The sequence below is a fragment of the Diuraphis noxia genome, unplaced genomic scaffold (assembly GCF_037042655.1).
Source record: "Diuraphis noxia isolate RWA-SAM2 unplaced genomic scaffold, SU_Dnox_SAM2 contig0005, whole genome shotgun sequence".
NCBI classification, from domain to species: Eukaryota; Metazoa; Arthropoda; class Insecta; order Hemiptera; family Aphididae; genus Diuraphis; species Diuraphis noxia.
In genome coordinates, this window is record NW_028301715.1 from 18,851,347 (window position 1) to 18,878,460 (window position 27,114).

At 24.9% G+C, this 27,114-nt stretch overlaps 1 protein-coding gene across 7 annotated transcripts in view; it reads right to left on the bottom strand.

Moving 5' to 3' along the window:
* The window catches only part of dnc (phosphodiesterase dunce), a 625,052-nt gene that overhangs the window by 77,545 nt on the left and 520,393 nt on the right, over positions 1-27,114 (bottom strand). For 6 of the 7 annotated variants that reach the window (XM_089229247.1, XM_089229251.1, XM_089229248.1 and 3 more), the window contains 2 exons: positions 17,151-17,342; positions 8,328-8,363 (listed from right to left, as the gene is read on the bottom strand). In XM_089229247.1, the coding sequence (XP_089085373.1) occupies positions 8,328-8,363; positions 17,151-17,182 (68 nt within the window). In that variant the 5' untranslated portion in view covers positions 17,183-17,342. Of the gene's footprint in view, positions 1-357; positions 1,003-8,327; positions 8,364-17,150; positions 17,343-27,114 lie in introns of those variants that run through there. The other variant, XM_089229249.1, reaches the window with a different exon arrangement.

A 27,114-nucleotide genomic window follows, 5' to 3' on the forward strand; every position in this document is an offset into this window, starting at 1 on the left:
ATATATAAGTACTCTGCGCGGACTCAAGCATATAGGTTCACTAGGTTAAAACAATATTTTAATGCGTAATAATACTTTAAATAGGTAATAATATTTTAGACGTAATATTGCGTTAGTTAAATAAAAAAATACTTTGTAAACTGCGTGGCGGTACGTTTATAAAAATGAGTAATAATAACAAATATATTATATTATACACCACACAATTATTTATTAATATTAACAGACAAGTGATAAATTAGGTATACGGGTATTATACAGGTATATTTTGGCCATATAATGTGTATCGAACGAACACGAGGTGCGTGGAATACGGGAAATAGGGGTGGGCAATTTATAGTTGTTACGACGACTTACAAGTCTCTCTTGGACCGCTGTTCCCAGAACTTGTCCCAGAATGATGACCTGTGTTTGATGCGCAACACGCTGGTGCTGAGGGTCCGGGGCAGCTTGCCGGCCTGCGCGCTGACTGAACCGTTGCCACCGACCACGGCAGACGCTGACGCCGGCCCGTTAGCAGCATCGCACATGGCCGAAACGGACGCCGATCCACTGATGCCCAGCGCGCCGAACTTGAAAACGGTGCCTCCGGCGGCCGACGACCCCCGGCGCCGAGGACCGTCCGCGGACGCCGGAGGCGACGATATGGTCGGCGACTCCATGGCCGTCGCGGCCGACGCGGCACCAGCGGCCACGGTTAACGATCGGCGGCGGTTACGCGTGACGGTCCCTGCAGTGGCCGCGTCCCCCCTATAAGATCGCGTCGGCGACGACGACGATGACGAAGGTAACGACATGGCCGGACAGAGGCGCGGCCACCATGACTTTGCGTACCGCCGTCAACGTGAGACGCTCGTGCTGATGTTCTGCGGCGGAAGTTCACGACGCGGGCTGCGAATGGTAATGTGGTCGGCGGTGGCAGCGGTAGTGGCGGCGGAACGATCGCACGGACGGTGGACGCGCGAGCGACGACGGACGTGACGGCCGACCAACTACCGGTGTGCATTTGGCCGTGGCCGCCGCCTCGCGTCCCGACGACGCGGAGACCTCCGAATGAGCGGGGCGCGCGCGCGTTCTCGCGGTGTTGCCTCCGTCATGACGATAAATACCGTGCGCACGATTTGTTTCCGACGCCATACGACGCGACGATTACAATATTATATTATACGCGGTAGTTGTGTCCTCTCAGTACTCTTCGTTCGTAACAATATCCTATAACCATTATTAATAATAGTTTATTATTATTCTCTTCTGTCGTGATAAATCGTACAGTCTTAAAAAGTGGATAGGTAATATGTTCAAAGTATAATATACATCTGATAGATCGCTGTGCAGTGATGTATAATATAACTTTGACTATCCACTTAGGTATAATCTCTTAGTAGGCAGGTGCCGTATTATTCACGCCCGATCGTCTACGCATTGAATCTAACATCGTGATGCTACTTCAGTTTAATACGGGTTGATGCATTTAATGCAAGACATTCATTATTTCAGAAGACAAACGTTTTTTAAATGTATTTATTTTACATAATAACTTATTACTTTTTACTATTTTTTCGATCAAATTTTTAAAGTTTTTACTATTTTAAAAAACATACATTTTAACATCGTATTCCGTAGCATAATATTATTTATAGTATTATACGATCTATCATAAACAAATTTCAGACGCATATAATATAAAACTCTCAATAATTAAATATAACAGTGAAAATCCAATTTTTATAGATTCATATATTACCAAAAGAAATTGAAATGACATGTTGTCACACAAAAGTAAAAATAAATAAAGCTTGATGATAAGATAAAAAATAATTGCAGAAAAAAATATTTTTTTTGAGAAATATTGTTTTCTTATGATTTGATATTATAACGTAAAAAAAAAATATGTATATTTTTTCTACAACTTTAATGGCTTCTATTTACTTAGTATATTTCGAAATCTAGTTTATCTTTTAATTATTTAATTGGTACAATTCTAGTATTAATATGTAAAGAATACCATCTCTTGGTAGCTTTGATTGTAATAGTTCTATTATAACAGTCTAATGTATAAATAATACAAAATCTGGTTTAAAAATTTAATTTATTTGTAATATAATTTCTACCATTAATTTTATATTCTTTTATGTACCATCATTGTAAACATATAATTGTCAAAACTAATTGTTAACAAAGTTTCTTTTAAACCAAAAAATACAAAATAAAATAATCGTTAGAATAACAATAAACCAAATATTAAAGCCACATACAAAGGAGTAAAAGACAATACCTATAATGTTGATAAATATTGAAACATCTTCCAATTACAGTATTACCTACATATTATACATAATACTATATTATGATCTAATAGAATTTTATTATTATTATTGTAAAATTCTGGAATCATGCACTCCTGGTACCTATATACATTTGTGTAACTTCTAATTTACATTATACTTTGTCTATATTCTACAATATACATATAATAGACATTGAACAACATTAATCAATTATACCAAAATAGTATTCACCGTTGAGGCTATGAGGTTTTACCTATATAATACTGGTTTTTTTTTTTTTTTTTTTAAACACTTTATAGTATCTATAAATTATTTTATGATATCATTGCATTAATTTAATAATAACATAGGTATTAACATAAATAAGATACAGTTCAGTGTGCACTGTGGTGACGCGTAACTTTATATAGTGCTATTTTATAATGGTACTTTATGTCATGCCAGGCGAACATGTAATGCGTACACAAACACACAAAAGTATACATATACATAATATATAATAATTGTTCGTAATACATTTTTTTTTATACTAACTCATAATATAATTAAAACTAATTACACGATCCGTTTATTTATTTTTTTCCGTATTATATAGTATATTATTCTATTAAATAAATTCAAGTTGAACCAATTTTAAGTACAATTTTGTACATTTATGCTGAAGTTGACCCATTAATTTAAATAACTCTCATAGCCTCATTAGGTATATGTAAATTGTACTCTTCAAATTATTTTTTCTTCATTTAATGAATCGATCAATATCTCATCTCATATTAATAGTCTTTCTAATTTACAGAACAACAAAAAATGATAACTTAGGTATTTAATTTGATTCTAATATTTGTTTTTGTAATGTATGATTTTGAGATTCTAGTCATAAAAATATAATTAATTATCTTATGTAAATAATATAATATTTAATTATATAAGCATTGCATTTGCATATAAATAAAATTATTCAATAATAGTTAATGAAATATTTTGTCATCATAAAAAAAATAATTTATAAAAATACTTAATCAACATTTATCTATTTGACGTATTTATATGAATAGCATTAAAAAGCTCTGCGTTTCCACTAAAACATGAATAGGTTATTTAAAGAAAAACAACAAATATTAACGAACTTCCTACTGATACCTTTAATAAATTTATTTGAATTTTTAAGATGTAAATAATATACATACAATAACGCGTATAAACAAATTATAAAGACCTTGATCTTAATATTTTTACTTTTTTTATATTTTTAGACATGCTATTATTTTCGTTGATTAGTGAAATCAAGTAAATAATTGAATGAGTGAAAAATAAGTTGTAATACTATGATAAAAACTTATAAATTATCACAGAATTTTATAATCTGACCCATAACAATTATTTATTATTGACAAAATTTAAACTAAATAATATTTTTATGGTGGCACCAATCACAATTTTGATTGTGTAGAAACTAAGATAATTGTCATTAAAAAAAAAAAATAAGAAGTTTTTCAAAAAATACATACGATATCGTACAAATACGATGATACCAATAATTGCTGTTAATATGTAGAAGAGTTTAAACGGAAAAAAATATGTAGATAAGAGTCGAATCAATGAAATATAAACGTGTCCAGAAACGTCACGTTATTTAATATTGGATATTATAACTTATAATGTTTTTTATTATTGTTGAAAAAATATGCAGGGTGTAATAGAAAGATATAACAAATGAAGCATAAAAAACATATAAAAGATATGAAATTCTGTTATATCTTTCTGTTACATACTGTATAATTCATTAACTATGATTAAAATTAAAAATTACTCAACTAACAGTCATATTTTATACTTTAAGTATTCATTTATTTTCATTATTTTGTGTTATAACATTAATGTAATTATTCATATTGTTCTGAGACTCATTTCCTCCTTTTTGTAAACATATGGGATTCGAAAAATACTTCATATTTGTATAAATTATTTCTGTTTATGACTTTTAAAGTAATATATAATATAACATTATTGCTTAAAATTTATTTTGATAACAAAATTAAAACAGTTAAAGTATTTGCAATAAATGAGGTAGTGGTCCAAAATGTATTATATGATAAAAACAAATATTACAGATCAAGAGTATTAAAAATATTTGTAACTTATCAACTGTTATTAAAAATAAATTAGGTTAGTATTGATTAAATTTTAGTAAACTATACCTATATAGTTTATATTTCCTTTTATCGAGTCTGTATTACATTTCATGTGCCTTTAATTATTTTTTTGTTTTGCATTTAAAATGAAAAAAAAACTGTTACAAATTAAAATTTTATCACCGTACATTTATTTGAAAAAATGTAACACATTTGGAATGCAAAAAATAACGATAATTAACTACAATTAAATATTATGTAACCTCGCCATTTTTATCTCACACAATTTGAAATTATGAATGAATTATATAGATACAATGTATACGATAATGGTTTTTTTGAAATCGAAAACATGATTATTATTTTTAATATTTTTTAATGTGAGTTTAATTTTAGTTTATCGTACATATTGTATATTCACGATTCAAGAACGAACAAAAAAAGTATACATAATATAATAGTGACAACCTATATTATAGTAATATGCTATACATTATAATGTAAGGAATTTTATAAATTTATTTTTACTATATAATATGTATTTATGCAAAATGAAAGCAAGTTAACAAGTTAAGTAATAAACCAAACATTTTGCTATATGTTTTATACTGCATTACACAATATCGTCTAAAAGAAGTATCTAATACAATACATTTTTAAATATATACTACACATTTTAATTCACCAAAATTTGAAACATTGAATTTCTTAAAATGTTTACTGATCCTTTAATAATGACAATATTGGTACATTAAATTAATTAATTAAAGGTAAAATCTAAAAAAAAACACTTAACAAAAAGTTTTAAATTTGATATATATATATATATACAATATACAAGTATTTTAATAAGAAAGGGTCAATTATTTTAAAATATACTAACAGTGAAATAATCAAATTTAAAGACTACCTATTAAAATAATAAAATTATCAATCTCATTAATTTAATTTTAAATAAATCTAATATCATCATTGATTTTTTTTAACTTAGTTATTTCCACTTATTAAATATTCCTCTATTATTTTATTGCATAAAAATGATTTTTTTTTTTGTAAAATAAAATGAATAAACATATATAATTTTGCGAGTAAATAAATATTATTATAAATATTCTAGGAATTAAATTCTGAATATTTATTTTTTAATATACTTTTATGTATGAATAATATTATGCATTTTAACATAATTGTTATGGTAAAGTTTAATTGTAACTAAATTTTATGAACATATTTAGGTAATGCATTCCTTTTAAGTAGTTTGGGTAATGTAGATTTATTATTTTGATTAAAAAATAATATATTTTAAAGCCATTATTTGCTATTAAACAAACGATTATGTAACTAACCCTTCTATGTTAAGGTATATTAGGTATTTAGTATAGTGATTATTAATCTTAATTATGAAAATGAAAATGTGTATTGTATTGCTCGTATTGTATATTTAAAAATATTATATTATAAAAGATCTGTTTTTATTTTTATTTTTTCATGTAAAACAGTTATACGTTTATAATAGCGATATAACTAAAGAAGGAAGACGTTTTAAAAGGAATTTTGTTTCGATAATATGATAAAAAATAAAAATAAAAGTACCTAATTATAATTTAATAATATTACTTAATAGCTTCGATAGTTTAATTTTGTTAACTTTAATCTAATGGTGTTATTAAATAAAATTTTAATTAAACAGCTTTTATTAATGATAAATTATGTTACGATAATTTAAAATTTTTATAAAAATATAGATTGTGAAAAAAAAACTATAATGACTACTCTCCGATATTTAACTAGAACTCAGGTATTGGATTTTTATTTTAGAAAATCGAGCTAATAGAGACATGTAGTCCAAACATTTTATATGGTACATCATACATACCTATAGATAATAACTATCTGGTATTTGTATGTTGGCTTTTTTTATAATTTATTCAAAAAATACACGTCCTTGTCAATATGTGTAAAAAAAAATCAAATTAACATATTAATTATCAACGTATAGCTTTATTATTAAAATTCAGTTTCTTTGTTCTCTTTTTGTATATAGATTTTCAATAGTGCCAGAGCTAACTAATATTTTGATTTATGTATTGCCATTTTCCACACGGAAAGAATTTATATTATATTGTCCCTCTCCATGGTGCATACTGAAGTTAAAAATTAATACTTTATCGTGACTTTCAATTATAATTATAAATAAAATTACGAATTGTATGTTTAACGTAACACGACGAATTCAAAGTTGTAGGCAAAAATATAAATAAAATAATTTAATAATTTAAATCCTTATACAATACATTTGTGGTCCATATAATAAAAAAAATCGATTTATATTCCGTATACTTATATTGACGATTTCTGTTATTGTTTGTGGCAAAATATAATTAAAATATTTTTATCTGCTCAGATCGTATGCAGTAGTATGATATAATATTATGCTTTCAGTGAGCACTAAATTGATCAGAAATATCAATATTACTACAAAAAATGTATATACATATTTGTCGTCCAAATTATTATTATTAGTCACCAACAATTTTTGAATTAATGCGTAATTAATTGATTGAGTATGCTCATTGCCCATCAATTCCAGAGCGATGCAGGACATAATAATAATAATAATATAATATAGTAATATCAAAATATATACTGCATCATAATAATAAAATATTTAGAGGGATCATTACGAGGATATATCGAGTAAATTTGTTAACCATAAAATATAACATAATATAATATAAACTCAGAATACTGTAGTGTATACTGTATACGATTAATGATTTTACAATATGAAAAAGTTCAAAACTGTAGTTTAGTAATAGAAATGTTACGAACCATAATATTTAAGGTCGAACCGAACCCGAACCGAACCAAACTCTTCAAATATTTTATCGAACTTGAACCGAACATTAAAAGTTAAATTAGGTATTATTTTATTTAATATTTAATATTTATTTATTTATCATTTAGCCACCATACCTCAGAATTATTGAATAAAGATTTTACTACTATTTACTTAAATAATTTAAATACTTTAATAATTAATAGTTAATAATTATGCATGAGATTTTTAATTTTTAATTATTAATATGATGATAACTGATAAGAAAAAGCGAAAACATCAATATCAGCAAACATTAAACATTTCATAACGAAGTCCCCCTTCCCCACCGCACAGAGTATCTATTATCTTGACAGTCTCGGATAATGCGCTGAATGGCCATTGGCTATGGGTGGTAGGAAAGGTGTGCGGCGGCCGGTTGAAACACGCAATTAACAATAACAATAGTAATAATTTATAAATAATAAATATTAATTATTAATTATTTAATAATAATATATAATTTTAGCCGTTACTCCATCGTATTTTTATTTATCTGGTTCGATTATCGAACGGAACTATTAGATATTTGGTTCGGTTCGATTATTTGGAATTTCCAGTTCGGTTTTGGTTCGGTTTGGTTCGAAAATCGAACAGTTCGTAACATCTCTATTTAGTAAATAAGAGCACAATACATAAGTTACAGTTATTCAACTAACAAATAAATACACGAACCTACTTATTGACTCACAGACAAGTCAAATAATATAATAATCGTATATTTAAATAAATTATATTAAGTATTATACCATGCAAGAATACTACATAGACAGAACGATACGTATATTATTACAACAATACTGTACAGTAGAAATAATGTCCCAGATATGTACTGATATTAATTGTATTGAATAAAATAATATTATTAAATATAATATACGAGGAGTAAAAATATTCTTATATAATTACTATAAAATACATAAAACTATCATAATAATACTACTAGTGCTACTATAAAAAATATAACAGCACCTAATAATTATTACGACGTTTATAATAAATTATGTGTATAATATAAAATGTACTTACGTTGATCTTTCCAAAATTGCTTCAGTCTCTTTCAATCTGTAAATATATAAGATAATTATAATAGAAAATAAAAATAGAAAATCATTGGTAATATTATTTTGTAGTTAAACTGCAACAAAAATGTCTTTTTTCCTTATACGTATATAGTGATGGGTAACGTGGGACGTGGGTAGGTCAGTTTGAGGTCGCGAGCGGGTTTGACACTGGAAGCGTGACGTACCTACCTATGTAATATAGTAGCGCACCAGCGCGCGTATTGACTATATACCGCCGGGGACCAGGCCGGATGTGAAACCACGCCACTCACCCTCTCGATCGGAAACGTACTCACTGTGAAGTGTTCCTAAGAGTATTGTGTGGGGGTGGGTAGGGAAAGAACTACGTTTCACACACGGCCTAGTTCTGTTTAATACACGCAAAAAGCACAAAAATCTCTCTGTTTATGTTGTTTCACCCTGCAGCGCCTGTGGGTATTTACCTATCGGAAATCCGCTCAGTCAGAAATAAAATCACGACAAATTTGAGGGCATCAATAAAATCAATAACACTAATATAGTAATAAATAAAATCTCAGTTTGTTCGATTTTCATCTCGTGCTTTTATAATGTGGCTTTCACGATGATGAGTGATGATTACGATATTAATCACCCACGTACCGCACAATACAAATCGCAACATCTCAACATCACACCGATGAATACCTACGTTTGCGTTGATATGTTTGTGCAAGGAATTGCAATATCGAAAAATGTCACAAAAACACACACACACGCGCCCACGCTTAAATGACATTATTATTACTATTGTCATGGTATTTTGAATGGTTTTTTGAATAGAATACTGTGTATTGATGTTAACGAGTTCGATTCACAATTTTCTGAGGTAGAGAAAATAACCACCACGACGCCAGTACTCTGATAATAATATTATTCAAAGAAATTTGAGCTCGAAAGTTCTAGTCTTAGATAGGTTTTTTGTTATCTAGGTGTATTACTTCATCATATTATATTCTAAAGTTGATGCTTTCGTCATAATACCAGGGAATTATATACAATGTATATTTATATAAACCCATGAGCATTTAGTTACGTCCATGACAAAGTATATTGCGTAGTTGTAAGGCCATGCCAAATATCACTATAACAGCTGGGTGACCACCCGGGTCTTTTGATGACGTGCTTGTCCTCGCTTATCCCCTCATGAACTGTGTTCCAATTATTATACTAACATGCTATCAATTTATTAATAGTTTATCTTGATAGAATTCAATTAAGTTATCATTATTTATGTATTCGTATGAGTTAGTTTAAAAACAAAACAATAAATAATATAAATTAAACATTTTTAATAAATTACGAAACGAGGTTTGTTATTTTGGAGTAAAAACTAATAATGTTATAATTTTTTAATTAAAATATATTTTTATTATATAAACAATGAGCTTGTTTTTTTGAATAGTACTTGTCTAATTATTTAGTTAATTAAACATAAGCTATACTGACCCATGACAGAGAATCCGAGATTACACATTAAAATAAAAAAATATAATATACATTTTTAGTACCTAGATATGTCACATGTCCTATGAGATATTTCAACTTAAACAGTTTATTATTAATAGTAGTAACATCATTATGCCCTTATAATATACAAACAAAATTTTTTTCATGGTAAAAATGAATATATGTAGTTATTTTAAATTATTTATTTGTTTTTTTTTTTTTCATTTAAAAACACGATTTGACTCACAATAGACATATTTTAAAGATATAATTATTTTTTGTTCTGTAATCAGGTATTGTGATTATAGATGGGTGTATTATTATTCAGTTCAAACTTTCTTATGAAAACATATATAATACATATTTGATTTCAGTACTGGAAAATATTGAACGTTTATAAATGTATAAATGACAGTAATTATGTTTTTTTTTTTTTTATTATTGAAATTTTTGCATTAAAAGTGTTATGTTGAAGCTTTTTCTGTAAATATATATTCGTAATATTCAATAATTGATAGAAGAAAAATGTATTTCATGTAGGTATAGTGAACATAATTAAACATTTTTAAATAAACTAAATATTATATGTTCAAAGTGAGAGAAATTCAGGGAGAATTTGTTTTGTGGCAATTATTGTCCCATTAAGTATTGCAATTTCGAGTTCAATAAGAAATGTTTGAAAATGAAAAATTGATTTTGGTGGCGTTTATGTTAAATTCAGTTCGAAATGCTTATAAACAGTGTAATTTTCGTTTACTATTCATAATATACTTAAGAGATTTGTGTAGTATAAGTTGGTCTTGTGGTTTTGTACGTATTAGGTCGTTTCATAAATTATCGTTAATATACCTATAGTATACCTACACATAATATTGATTATTAATTATTCTTTACAGCCCATGAACCAAATATTGTATTTATATGCATAAAATCAATTGAGTATTTAGCTTAAATTAATAGTTTATTGTATTATTTGTTTAATATATTTTAATATACCTACCAATTTAAGTCAAAATTAAAATAACAAAATTCAATAAGCTCAACGAATAGATATAATTATATAAATAATAATGATTCATCTTTTGATATCAGAAACATAGATAGGTATAGGTATGTCTGATTTTAACTTATTATATTATTATTATACATATGATTAATGAATAGTTTGACTTTTTTTTTGTTTAAATAGCAATTATAACAAAAATGTGTAATTAATTATTGGATATGGCTGCATACAAACATCTTAAAAAAAAAACTCATAAGAACTTTAGTATAGGTATATTATGACTTGCTATGCCGTACTATTTAAATTGAATGATATATAAAATATTTTAATTTCACAAGTTCAATTAGATACAAAAAGTGAACAGAAATAACTGGAAATCATGAATATAAAAATGTCAACTGAAAAAATTGAATAATGTATATGTTTTAATTTATGTTTCTATAAATATGAACCAATATTGAAATATAATTGATCAAATGATAATACTTAAAATAACGAATTAAATAAGAATAAAATATAGAAATATGTATTTAAATATTATGATAATGCTTATAATGTGAACTGAATTTATCAATTTATCAATTTATTTGAATAAGCTGGCTCATATATATAAGTGCATATCACTTATAATCATCAAACCTAGGCGCTATTTGTTTTTTATTCATAGCAAGATAGAATACCTATAATTTGTAGCCTTTCTTTTTATATCCTATATACTTATCTACGTTCACATATACGGTGAATATTTTGTGCACAATTTCCCTGTAATAGATTATTATAAATAATATAAGTTATCATCAGAATACTGCGTATGAAAATATTTTAAAACTAACAAAAACAGATAATAAAGAAAATAACGCACGGAGCTCGTCCTGTTTTAATTAATTAATAATAATAACAATAATAACTTTAATCCAAAAAAATAAAAACACTTCGTTATATATGTATTTTTAAAATGCATATTATAATTCAGAGGTTTTTCAATACAATTTATTTCGGTCTTATACAAGCATATTTCACGATATTATTATAAAAAGAATCAGAATTACCTACTCGTGTCAAAACGTTGAATTCAAGAGTTCGTATAATTTGTATGCATCAAAATTATTTTTATTGTTCTGGTTTTTTCAAAAACAAACTTTAATTATTATGAACACAAAACAATTAATTAAAAGTTGAACCTCTCGTTACAACAATTTATGATTGTATTTAAAATATAAGTCCCTATAACTGTAAAAAAAATAAGTGCATTTTTTTATTATCATTTAAATAAAACACAATATAACAATTTTTAATTATTCATCAAGACTCGACAGTAATGATAACTAAATAGAGCTGATCATTATGTTTTACTATTGAATCAAAGCAGATTATTAAGTACAATTTTTAATTTATATCAACAAATAATAATGATTACATTAATATCCGAGTAAAAGCCGTGTGTTAAAAATGTAGGTTATGTAGTTAGAGTTGCATAACTAAGTATATTATAGAAAGATACGACAGATGAATGATAAAAATAATAAAACAAAACAAATGTCATATTATTTAATTCACTCAAATCATCGACTAGGTGTTCTCAGAGAGTTTGCTTCCAGAGAATTGTAGTTTAATTTTTTAATTTTACAAAAAAAAAAAAAACGCTTAGCGGTACGTCAAACCTACAAAATGTTTGTCCTGGTATTGATCGGCATTCGCCGCCAAATAAATGTCATCTGGTTGAAATATAATGTAAGTTGTTCAGTGGTCTACTGGCCCAACAGATAGTGTTTTTGGATTTACTGAAATTCTGTCCGATAGATAGCACCACAGTGATAAATAAAACGTTATAATAATATTATGTTTTTTTATTTGTATTTGGAGGACCACAACTCACAAGTAGTGACACACGTTTTCAATAATATTAATGCGGTTGACATGTAGTTAAATAAATAGAAATTAGGTACCCTTTTACTTTTTTTTTTATTTGGAAAATTATATTATGTACTTAATTGAATCAATCATGAATTGTTAGTATTTTTTAATCGAATGCTCATAATGCTCAATAACAATATTTTTTTTTTATTTATTTTACAATTTGAAATACACAATCTGTATAACATAGCATAATAATTATATATGATATTATAATAGTAGCATGAATATTTTGAATTAAGAAATCACCCATTGGTGACACTTGGCTGGGAATTAACGCTTTCTAGAATCTCAATAACTATAATAATAAAAAATACTTCAAAATCAATCAAAATGGAATATTTTATAATGTATACGTTATTATTATGTGGAATGTTATCTGGAAAGTGACTCGAGATTGTATATTTAATAGAAATAAAGCTGTATTTTTATAATGTATTTACTCTATTGGTATTGAAATATTAATTGCTGACTAATTGTTAATATATTATTTTCAGTGATTGGAACACGTGACTGGAATATCGATACTGAAAACTAGTTAAATTAAAATATAATCTCGTGAATTATTTGCACTTCTGAAAACAACAATTATTCTGTTTTCCAGTTCGCATGAATTTTAGTGATAACAATATGGCTATTGTCTATATTCGTATAGAGTGTTTAATTTATCGAAATTGTATGACATATATGAATAATCTATAATATAAATAAATATTTAAAATGTCCAAGGTGAAAGCTCCTTATTTTCCTTCTTCTATCCGTGATTGACTGCATGTCATACTGTATAACTATAACTTATACATAATGTTATATGCAATACGAAATTTAATTTATTTTTTATGTTTATACAAGGCGATTCGAATATAATTTTTAATTAAACGTTTATTTAGTTGTAAATTTCAAAATATAAGATAAAACTATTTTTTGAAACATCAGTTATTTCACTAAAAAGTAAAAATGCAAGTTACATCTCTGGAGGACTTATTTTTCGTTTAAGGCACGTACAATCAAAAATCTGGTTAGGTTCACAATAAGTTCTCAACACAAAAATTACATTGTAAAAGTTTAAAAATATTGTTATTTTGAAATATAATTGTGTATATTATATTATAATCGCTTGATGTATTAATTTTAAGTTCATTTTTCTTTTAGTGTTTTTGATAACAGTCTTAGTAACGTATTTAAACAAAAGCAGTACCTACAGATTATGTTTCTTATTTGAAATCAAACAATAAATCTATAATTGTATTATTATTATACTTTAAATATAACGAATTAACATTTAATAAAAATAAATATTTTTTTTTCAACTGGAAAAAACAAAATTAATCTACGAATTAAGAAAATAAGGATAATTTATTATTCAATAACAAACATAATTATTTAAAATAAATTATACGAAAAGATAAATAAAATAACCAAATAGATCCAGGGTAAATATTTCCCGATCCGTCAAGGCAAATATGGCATCTGAAACTTTTAACGTTGGGATAGCAGATTGTGGTATAAATTATGTATAAGAGTTTATCAATCACGTTACTATCGTATAGAATAAACAAATATTTAACCTGAAGTAAAGAATAAAATAATTTTTTATTATATGTTTTTAATTTTAACTTAATTACTTTCAAGTTGTGTTCAGTGATCCAGAATAATAAATGTTGGATTTTTAATATTGGATTTAATATACCCAAGTGTAGATACTATACTTTTGATTCAATATTTCACACTTAATTTAATTTTCGCATATTTTTTTAAAAATAATAAAGAAGCAAATTACATAATATATGAGATTGTATAGTACAACTAGTACTCCAACTCTTATTTCATAAGAAAATTTTAACTGAAGAACCTTATACTCAAGTAGAAAGTCAAATATGACATAAATAATTTAAGTTTAAAAACTATAACTTCAAATTGGAAAATATTTTTTTACATTCCTTTTAAGACACATAATCTACGTATTTTATAGAAAAGATAAGCTCTAGGTAGTCAAAATAATTTATGAATGACAATATGCCATAATAATATTATTAGCCTTAATACCTACTCAAAACTTTGAATTTAATTGAAAAAGACCTAAATTATGGACTTTTAAAATTTATTCAAAAAATATCGTCATAAAATCGATAAGTTTTAATTTTCTATAATATTGATAAAAAATAGTACAATTATTAGACATTTTGAAAATTTGATGATTCAATGGAAATTATCTATACTGGAATAATTACTAAAAATCAATATTTTTCTTTTCATATTATACATTTTATATTATGACATTTGATAAATGAAAGATAATAGTTAAGGTATAATTTTTATCATTTAAACGTCTGTAAAAAATGTGTGGTAAAAATGTTTTTAGATTATATTAAACACGTAATTTACAGTTATTTTAATATGAATTAATTTATTATTTAATTGATTTAAATATGTTGCAATTAAAATTAGTATTTAAACAATTGAATCACGATTTTTTTTTTTTAATTAAATACGAAAGTGGCCATTAATATGTTTGAATATTATTTTTTGAAAATAATAATATTGCGTTTTAGTAATAGTATTATAATAAATGTCCTAGTTTTTATGGGTTTGTTAAAATGACAATAATAACGAAAAACATTTTTCTATTCGACACGGAATCAATACCCCTAGGTCATGGCTCTTCGGTAGTTTTTTCACTATTTTCTATCTATACTATACTCTTCAAAAAAGGTTTCACTATTTTCAATATTTAAAAACCAGATATGTGTACAAATCATGAATTTGCATATTTTGTGAATTCATTTTGAACAAGAGATAGTACGTATATTATTCTTAGTAGACTTAAAAGAATTTGTTAAAAATAACAAAGATAAATAGTTAATTGATTGTTCATTTTGAACAACCTATAGATGGTTATCATTATATTATTCTATAATTCTATTCTATAATTCTATTATTCTATAATAATCTTATTAGATTACAGTAAAAATAGGGTAGGAGTTCTTATGTTAAAAACATAAGTTTGCATCACCATATGGCATGCCAAAATTCATGAATTTGAAAAAATTGCATATAAGAATATTTAAAAGTTACAAAAAAAATCAGAGTTTAAATTAATTAATTATCAGAGGAAAACATGTGGATTGATGAATCATTATGTATTTTTATATATTATTATGTATAATAAAAAGTTTTATTTTGCAGATATTGATTAGTAGGAATAGTACCTAATATATTATATTTAATTATAGAATAATACATTATATTATACAAAAATAAAAATAATAACCTTTTATGAATTTAGGGACTTTTTCATTAAAAACATTAATATTATATAAGAATGAATGGAATAAGTTATTACAATTTCACCCATAACAGTTATATATGTAGGTATAAAGACTGTAATAACAAAATATCAAACAATAAGGTGTTAATAAAATTGAAAAGATTTATTTTAAGATAAAAATATAATAGTAAAAATACTTATATAAGTTAATGTCAGAAAAACTTTTAAAAGTAGAGTAATCAATAATATACTTCTACACTTTTGTTGTTGACTTTTAATGGCCAAAAGTATTAAAAACATTATTTAAAACTAGTAATAAACACCAAACGTGATTTTTTTGACACATTAAAAGTTTTTAGTTGAAAACTGTGAAATTTAAAATATTTTATTTTTGATTTACCAAAATCGAAAAGTAATAGTACCTACATTTAAAATAATTTGAGCTTTAAATGTTTCATTTAATTTATTTTTATACCTGGAGTATATTGAATGATAATATTGCAAAAAATCGGAGTAAACTATAATTTAAATTTAAACATGTCACAAACAATAATTTTTATCATATCTATAATAACTGGAATTCGTTGTATAAAACATTGTGTTACTGTCATATTTTAATATGATCCCATACTCCATTAATTAAATGCTAATATATAGGCATGATAATGTGTTCAGTACATGAGAATTTGAATACAATTGTAAATATATAGTTTATAATATTTAATACCAGTAATTATTTAAATTAATTAAAAAATAATATGTATAGGGGATACAACTAGTTACATAAACAATACAATACAATTTTTTTGACCCACATTTGAAGTTTGAAATGTTGCATTCAATATCTAAATTGTATACAGTAAAAATCATGATATAAATCTAAATTGTTTAAAAATGTGTATTTACTGTGGATGCTGAAGATACTCAAATATTTTTAGTTTGTGATTTTGACCTATATATTTACCTACTCGTCAATTGTTAAAATTTAAAGAGTGTAAAATATGTGAAATAATATTATGTAAAACATATATCATAATATCATTTCCACCACTATGATATTGTTTTATTATTTATCGTTATGTCATGTCTTGTGGTCCTCGAAATGGTTTTATTAATATGAAACTAATATTTACCTTTCACTGGCAATGGACGAGTTCCTGGACATGGACTTTGGTGATACTTCGAAATCAGAGTCAGACCTGTACAAGAACGACTCCCGACGCTGTGGCAAGTTTTGAAGCACCAGACCAGCTGACGGAGATGTGCCTCCACCGTCCAGTGGTGATCTACCAGGACTTGTGCCAGCTCCATTTTCCACATCAAAACTACAAAAAATAAAATAAGACGTTACAATAAGTAAATAAAATAATTAACCAGGTACTAAAATATACAAAATATTTTATTGAATTGTTTGTTTTTAATTGTCTTGATATAAAATCTAGTATAGATACCTATTATACTAATTAAATAAATACGCATTATTGTGAAGCTTAATTACGATTGACAAATATTTAATCAGTTGGTTTTTATTATAATATATTAGTCAACAATTGTATTTTATTGTTTTAAATGCATTGACAGCGAAATTGATTTTACGAAACCCAGTGCAAATACATCTATATTTTCAATGTTTTGTAATTTTTTGTGATTGAACTATAAACACCCAAGATATTAAACATAAACAAGTTTGTTAAACATAAATATTTACTTTCTTTACCAAGTTAAAGAGAAAAAAGAGCAAATATAAAAACATCTCCAAAGAATAGTTTATGTATCTACAGCATAACAACTGCTCTTTTAAACCCTATTCGTTTATATATCTTTACTAAAATGTTTTCAAAATCCATGTAATTTATACACACAGTATTACACAGAAAATTCAGTTGTGGTTTTAGATAAATTTACTTAAAAGTACACGATGGAATCTTTAAGAAAGCTAAAACCATATGAAGTTTTGTCTATTCTCTTAGAATACATTGTTGTAAAATTTCAAAAATATAAACAAAATCAGGAATTCTGTGTTTTTCTTAGAATTATGCATTACTTCCTATTTTATTTTATTTTTTTGTTTTATTATTCAATACATTTTAAACTCATATGACTTTTTTTAATAGCATAAACTTATTTTATAATTTACATAAATATATTTTGAATTTCAATCAATAATTTTTAATAAATAATACTTCAATTCCAATATAATTTTGCACCACATAATCATAGTGATACCTTTTTCAATAAAGTTAAATAAATATTTAGTAATACTACCTTATTTATTTTTTATTCGTTTTTGGCACTGTAAAGTATATTTATATTTAGTTATTAAATATGACAATACAATTTAATAACATCAATTATTGATTTTTAAACAACGTCAGATAAAGATACGCTTTTATACTTTATTATTATTATTTTTAGCTTAAGTTGACGTACTTAACGAAAAACTATTGATTCAGCTTTGTTCATCGCTAAAGAACAGATTTCCTCAAAGAATATAGAAACCATTATAAATATATATATAATATAATAACGATAATAATAATATATGTACTATATATATATATATGTACTATATATATATATATATATAAAGAGCTTAAAGGCTAATGGAAATGACGAATTTCAGAAAAAAAGTTGCTCATCAATGATAAATTATAGTACATTACGTATAAAGAATTATTGAACAATAAGCTAAATATTGTAAATTAAATCTATTGGCTGATTAAGGCATTAATAAAAATAATTATTTTGCACTAATTCTAAGTGTTACTTAGTTAAAATGGTTTGAAAATGTGAGTAATATATGATGGTATAAACATATATATATTATATATTATATAAATAATATAGAATTTCAGGTATTTGTTAATGACCTCTAAGACTCCAAAAGCATAACTATGTGGGTACATGTTTAATGTAGGACAAAGAAGGTAATGTAAACATGATAAAAAGTGACTTAATGATTTTGGAATTATCAAAAAAGACCTACAGTGACGGTCTGAGTGTAAGTAAACACAAATTATTGAACTAGACAAAATTTCTTTGATGTTCTTTAGTGTTTACCATGGGTAAGTTTTACAGCAGAGAGTGTAAGAAATTTCGGATAAAAAATTCATTGAAATATTTTGAATAAAAAGAAACATCAAGATATTTCAGTGTTAAATATTTGTAGTAATATTCTCGTCATTCATAGTGACTACCTATCTAAAGTATAATGTATAGTGTATTCATTTATACACTATACATATATCTATGCATATTATATTATAAATATCTTATTCATTTTTGTTAACAAAAAAAAAAAAATCCATAGTACACAGAAAATGCTCCCTCCTAATATTCAAACAAATATTACATCGTCTACACGTTTGCTCCTGCCCGATTTGGGGTAAATGCGCGTCCACCCACTTAAAAAAAAATACAAATCTTTCAAAATAAAGTAATCCGAATAATCGCAGATGCTACCTGGTTTATAAGAAATACTAACCTGCATAAGGACTTCAAAATTCAAGAAATTCAAGAATACATCATAACTCTAGCCAACAATTTTCACAGCTCACTGCTCAGCTCATTAGGTTCAATGTTCTACAACTTACATGCTGAACTACCTCAACGCCGTTTAAAACGGGCCCGTCCTTAAGACCTTTTTAGTTAACTATTTTTACATAGATAATAACCCAACATATTATGTTAACAGACTTATCTTATTTACACTGTTATTTTAATTATTACTTATTCTGTATAATTTAAATATAATTACTATTATCTCTTTTGTATAAACATCTAATTACTTGATCATGTTTTTTAGCCAAAACAAATCTGTACATAATATCCATAGATGTAGGTAGCCTAGGCTAGGAACATCTCATAATAAAATTAATAAAAAAAAAAGAAAAAAAAAGTATAATAACTATTTGCACCTTTAAAATGGGATATATTAAGTCTTAATATTATGTATTATAGGTTATGCTGTTGCTGAGGAAGTTTAATTTTTAGACAACGATGCATGGAAAATGTGCTTCATATTCACATACAATGAAGTAAAAAAAAATATATATATATAGTATAATAATTATAGATTGGGGGTATCAAATTGTAAGATAAAAATATAGATATTGATTCAAAAAAACAAATATTTTGGCTGTTTCAAATGAATTTGTTCTCATATAATTTATTACAATAAACATAATTTTACAAAACATTTATCTTTTTGAAGGTATTCAGATAAACGTCTTAAGGGTATAAGACAGCACGTCAATTAGGTACCACCACTTTCTAACCGTTACCATACATAAAAAGATACTAGAAAAAATCAAGTACATGTATAAGATGGAACGTTTATTACGGAATTAAATGCGTGCTTCCATTAAATATTATAAGTATTGTATAATGCTGTAATACATAATGTTATCTCGACTTAATACAAATTTAAACAGATTGGAATTTACGAAAAATCGATTCTACATAATATTTGAATGACTTACACGCGCGTGCGTATTTAAATAATATTTCGAGTTTCATTCAAAATCAAAACGCGTAAAGCGATATAATTTAGATAAATGTACTATTATCTACACAATATTTATCAATGATAAATTATCATATTAAAAACATCCGTGCAAAGTGAGTACCTATATGATTGGTAGAGAAAATACACTAGGACATTTACGAAAACTTCGTTCTGGGACGCTTCCTTCAATTAAACTAAATTATAATATTATGTCCATGTATGTTATTCGAAACAAGAACTATTCAGTAGGTACTGGGGTTTATCGAAGGTTAAAGCCAAATAAGAAAAAAAAAACACAACCAAAGTCGTATTGTTCTAAACACTAAAATGAGTTAATTATAGTTTTGAACTTTTATTGTATGTTTTCAATATGGTTTTCATATATTATGTTAATAATCTAGTGAATTGGTTAATTTTTACACGTTTAAACAATATGTCATAATATCAGGTAAAATTATATATATTCTAAATAAGTAATAATTTAAATATTTTTACTTGCGATATCAAACATACTGTTAGATATGTATTTTATTGTGCATAAATATTATTAAATGTCAAAATACATAGAAACACTTCAGTATAAATATACGTTTGTTTATTATTATCGTTATTTTTTTTTTTTTTAATAATAATATAATAATATATGTCGGAGATTTCAATAAAATATTTATCAAATTATTTTTTGACATTTTTCAAATCTCTATACATGAATAAATTTCCCTAAAATAAAAGAAAAATCGATAAGTGAAAATATAATCAAATTTACCAATTTAAATAGTTATAATATAGCAGCTGTCAGTTGGTAGCTTAACTATAACCATTTTCAAATTATCATGCTGCAGATTGCATTACAATATATTATGGTCGCCTAACCTCCAAAATTCCTTTAATAAGTTCATATACATTGAAATTTAAATATATAAATTAGTTAATCATATTCCATTAGAGCAATTTTGATGTAAAAGAAGACGTTTAAGACCTCTGCGATTAATTCGGTCGCAATATAGAATTAATAAAAAGTGTCGATTCACTGAAATCTAATTTTAATTAAAAAATAATTGCTTATTGCGAGTAAATATAATATAATATATTTAGAAATATAGGCACAATTATACTAATATTTGATAATAATGTAACTTATTGTATAACCATGCAATAAATCAGAATTTTTTCTGTATTGTGAATTGTTATACATCTAATAATTTAACCGATAATTAAACACAATGCAATTAAAACTGTTAAACAAAGTATTTTAAAATTAAACATTTTTTTTCGTACCTAGTTATTGTTTGTTATAAATTGAGTTTATTCTTCTTTGAAAATTAATTTTAGTAATTTTATATTCAACGAAATAATGATGTCATGTTTCCTCAACATAAAACATTCAATAATTTATACCTCAAACCTCTGATGAATATAAAAAAACATTTAAACCTAGCAAAATGTGTTATTTATAAACAATGTGATTGACAACTGAAATATTTATTAAATTATATGATTCCACTGAATACATGTAATATTAACAAAAATATGAATTCTGGAAGATGTGAGAAAGAAAAATGAAAAGCAGAAAAAAAGGCTTTTAAAAGCAGCTTTAATGAGTGTAGAATTCTCTTAATGGATTTGAAATGACTGAGGAGAAGAAGGAAAAAGGACGAATATTTTACAACCTTCCATATTTTTTTTTTTTTTTTTTTGTTTTACCACATTCTTGTCTGAAATTCCCCCCAACGAGCAGAAGGTTCAATTTTTTCCATTATTTTACCATAAAAGTAACTTTTCATTATTTCCCCCGGAAACAAGAGAAGATGTGTCTGTTCAAAATAAATGGACTAAACATTTTTATTTGTGCTTTTTTTTTATGAAATGAGTTAGGCTTCGTTATAATCCATATTCGAGAATCTTGAGCTAATGTACACATTTAATTAATTCGACTTTACTAATCAAACTAACTTATTTCCTATAAAACTCCAGTAAATTTAAATAAAATGTTTATACTGGAAAATAATTTAGTTATAAAAATAATAAAATTTCTTTGTGCTGGAAGTATATTTAGGTGTCTAATTTACTTCGCTATTGAGTAAGACCATTTAATAGATATGTAAAATTTGAATTAAATGATAAACCATTGTATTCAATGAATATTGATTCTGACCAGAGATAGTTATAGCCCATATTATATTTTTAAAATAATTAACAGGTTTCTCAAATTTTCTCAATATTTGAAACACAAACGCTTAAAAACAATAGACGTGAATGAAATCTAAAATTTTAGTTTTTGATAATTGTAAGGGAAACGTATTAGAATCCATGATATAATATAAGATTTTTAAACCTCAGAATAAAAAATAATAAATATATTTTTGATAGTAAAATTGTTGATATATTTAACTTGATGATTTTTACAAATTTTATCAAAATTTTAAATACAAATGTTTACAGTAAAGAACAATGCAACTGTATTTTATCTATAAATTCAGATTTTTATTAAAAATTCTGTGTTGGTTCGACCATATTATTGTGTATTTAATTCAGTAGTAATAATTAAATGTTAATTAAAAACATATTTTAAGTCATGATTAAAACAAAATGTATTTGGGATTTTAATCCATCTATTAGAAAATCATGTAATAATTATATTAAAATAATTTATTTAAAACAAAATTATTTAATATTTATTTTATAAACTGATAATTTTAATATTTTTTTATGGATATACGCATAACTTATATCTTTAAAATTATCTAAATTGATGATTAAATTATCTTGTTTAATCTAATATTGTTAATAATATTTTTTTGTCTTCCTTGTATTGTGTAATATTATATAAATACAAAAATACTATAACATTTTTACATACATATTTAGTTAAGTATTAATTTTATGCATTTTTAAGCTTTATTTATCGTTCTCAGTCATTTATGATGCTTTTACGTTAAACTCTAAAGAAAGTTTAAAGCTGGAAAATACTAAGATCAAAAAGACTTATGAGTTTCGATTAAAATTCTAAAAGTTTGTTATGCCGTTTAATTCTTTTCAGATAATTAAATTTAATAATATTCTCTAAGTAATAATCGAGGTTATAATACAAATTATAATCAAACAGTAAACCTATCGAATACTATTATAGTTATAGCATATTAGCATTAAGTAATTGTGTATCTAACTGTAAATGTGCAATATAAGTACTTATAACATAGTATGCTAATTAATAATTAATAATTAGCATACTCGAAAGTCACATATTATTTAATTATATTATCAACAATGTTTTTGTTGGAAAAATAATATTTCAGTAATTTTTTTAAATTTTCAAATTACCATGCAATTTAGAACTGTATTCTTAAATATTTATAAATATATATAATTTAAATATAAATATATATAATTAGTAATTATATTCACTAACCAGATGAATACAATTTCATTAAGTCGTAAAATTATATAATTTATTGGTTCTAATTGGGATTTGTACAAAGTACTAGCTTATATATTGATATGTATATTGTAAATTGTATATATACATAGTAGTATATATATATATATATATATATATATATATATATATATATACTACTGCTAATTGCATTATTAATATCGATTTTTTAATTAGACACCATGTATAACGGTTATCAAAAATTATAAATTTATAAATTTAAATAAATATTTTATGGTGTACAAGCGATTTCTTTTGATTTTTATGTGTATTTTTAAAGTCTTATTATTATTTAAATTTACATTGCTCATCATTGTTTCATCAAATGTGTAAATGTATATTTTTTTATTTTTTTATTTTTATTATTATATTTTTATTTTTCATGTATTTTAGTTATAACTTATATTAACTTAACTTAATCAGTTTTACCAGTGCCTAAATTATAATATTACACTATGGACGATTTCGTACTATGAAAACGATCGAAAATCTTACAAACAACTTTGGCGTTTAATGATACTCTAAAATCATACATAATAGCCTTTAATAAGTACAGATAATAAAATAATTTAGCAGACATAATATTATTATAGATATTATATTTAATGATGTTTATATTCAAACCATCAAATCATATTAATAAGACTTGTTTTATGAATTATTCTAACTAAAATAAAAAAATTAAACTAATAAACCGAAAAATAAAAATAAATTATCAGTAAAAATATATATTACGAATTATATTATGATAATGATGTAACAAAAGTATGATTCACTATGGAGTCACTATTGTCACTAATATTTCCGTAGCGATAGCGCATTACAGGAATAAGTAAAAATGAGATGATTTAGATGTTGATTGAGAAGTTTACTGTTTTCATAAAGAGATACTTCGCCAAATACAGTCTGTTATCGTGTAAAATTGTTGGCGTAATATATGGATCAAATTTTAATGGTATTAATCGCCATATAATAATAAGATAATACGACAATACTTTACTAATAATATGTCAAGTATATTAACAGACTGTCAAAATAATTGTAAAAGATAAAAGTGACAATTAATAAGCATATAGGTATGTTTGACATGCTAATGTTTACTAAATATCATGTTAAAATAAAAGCTATATTAATGCATTACGAATTTGATAAATTCAATAATATATTTGACAGTAACTATATATTAAACTATATAAAAAAAAAATTATTTAATTTATCTCACATGAAAAACCTCTATATTAATAAGCATTTTGAGTGATATATTTTTTGAATTCATATTGTATATTATTTTTATATCTGTTTGAATCATAAAAGTGAAACGTATCCATTTGAGTTTTACTAGAAGACATTTATAAAATATGAACAAAAGTACACTATGTACCTATACTATGTAAATTTAAAAACAAAAACAAAAAAAATAAATATTTTTGGTAAATTACGCGTGAGTTAAGGTGATTATTGCATTTTAGAGAATTAAAAAGTACTAAACTTTACAAAACATGATATAACAAAACGATTATAATAATGGACGGATATATTATAGTTTTTTAAAACGAAGTACCATGAAACACAATCGCTTGCATGCTACCTAATACAAAAGTACACTTAGAACAATTTAATTAAATGCTTAAATGTTATATCATATTATTATTGTTATAAAATGTTCATCACAAAAAAAAAAAAAAAAAAATACATTCACTTGCATTACTAAAAAATTTGTAGGTATACGAATACTCAAAGCACAGGTTTTGACTTTTTAAAAACATTGGAACTTCGTAATTTAATTTAATATATTACGTTTATTTGTATTAAATAATGCCTTATATTTTATACATTAATATTATAACCTTATTTTTTTTAGTAAATATTATGTAAATATTATTAAAACTCATATTTTATCATAACTATAATAACTAATATTATCACCTTATTATAATATTATTGTAACACAAACATATCATATCTATAAACAAACCTGTAATAATACATGTAATTAATTACCATAACTAATGGTCATAGATGCCATAATGGCCTTAATAGCCGTATTATTGTGAGTGATCTATAGAAAAAAAAAATTGATTTGTCATGAAAATTGTGAACGAAATGTGTAAATTCTAAAAACCATCTGATTAATAATGCTAAATAATCAACACTATTATTATACGATTCTATGTTTCAAATGCTGTGGTATAGTTTGATCCATCGTCCATGGAATTGTATTGTCGACAAAGTTCACCTATCATTTCTAATAAATATTGATCTTATGTATAATATGTAACATATAGTGTGGTTAAAATTACTATGAAAACGATATTTTCGTTTTCGAATCGAACATGAGCGAACTGGACCTGTTATGTGTGACACGAAAAAATGTTATACCTATATCATTATATTCACTTTATACGTACGAACAAAATAGTCGTGTCATAATATGAAACCTGATTAATATTATCAACACTATATTAATAAATAAGTGAACACTTAACCGATTATTGAATAGGTATAATGTCTTTGTTGATGTTGGTAAGTTAAGTTAGATTAGGTTCTACTAGTTTAATAATTTAAAATAATATTATTAAAATTGTTGGGAGTAAAGGTTTTAGAACAGCCTCTAATGCACATGTTATTGACATAATTCTGAATTCAATAGTTCTATAATTATTATTAATTAATTATTCTATAATTTGATCGAAGAGATTCCGCGGTGATTTGTGGAAAATACATAGATAATTTGTTAATCGAGTGCTCATTTAGTTGCGGATTTATAGCAGTATTCAATTTTTTTTTGTTTTTGTAAAGAAATAAAGCTTATGAATTTTTATCATACATCAGCTATTGAAATTGAGCATCAATATATTTTTAATTATTCAGTTGATTAATTGATGATTTTCATTTGACCTATATTATACATACTTGCAAGTTAATTTCAAATTCAAAGAGTCTTAATAAGCGTTTGCATGTATTTTTAGTCAGTTTAGAATTTTAACAGTACTTGGAATTTTTGTATTTGAAATAGAAGTTTCTTGATTATACATTTTTAAGAACAATGTATTATGTTAATAATTTTTCAGTCAGAAACAGAAAACTTTTCTAAAAATGTTCGTACATAATTTTCAATAGTATTACCTATGTCAAATAATTGTCAATATAATAA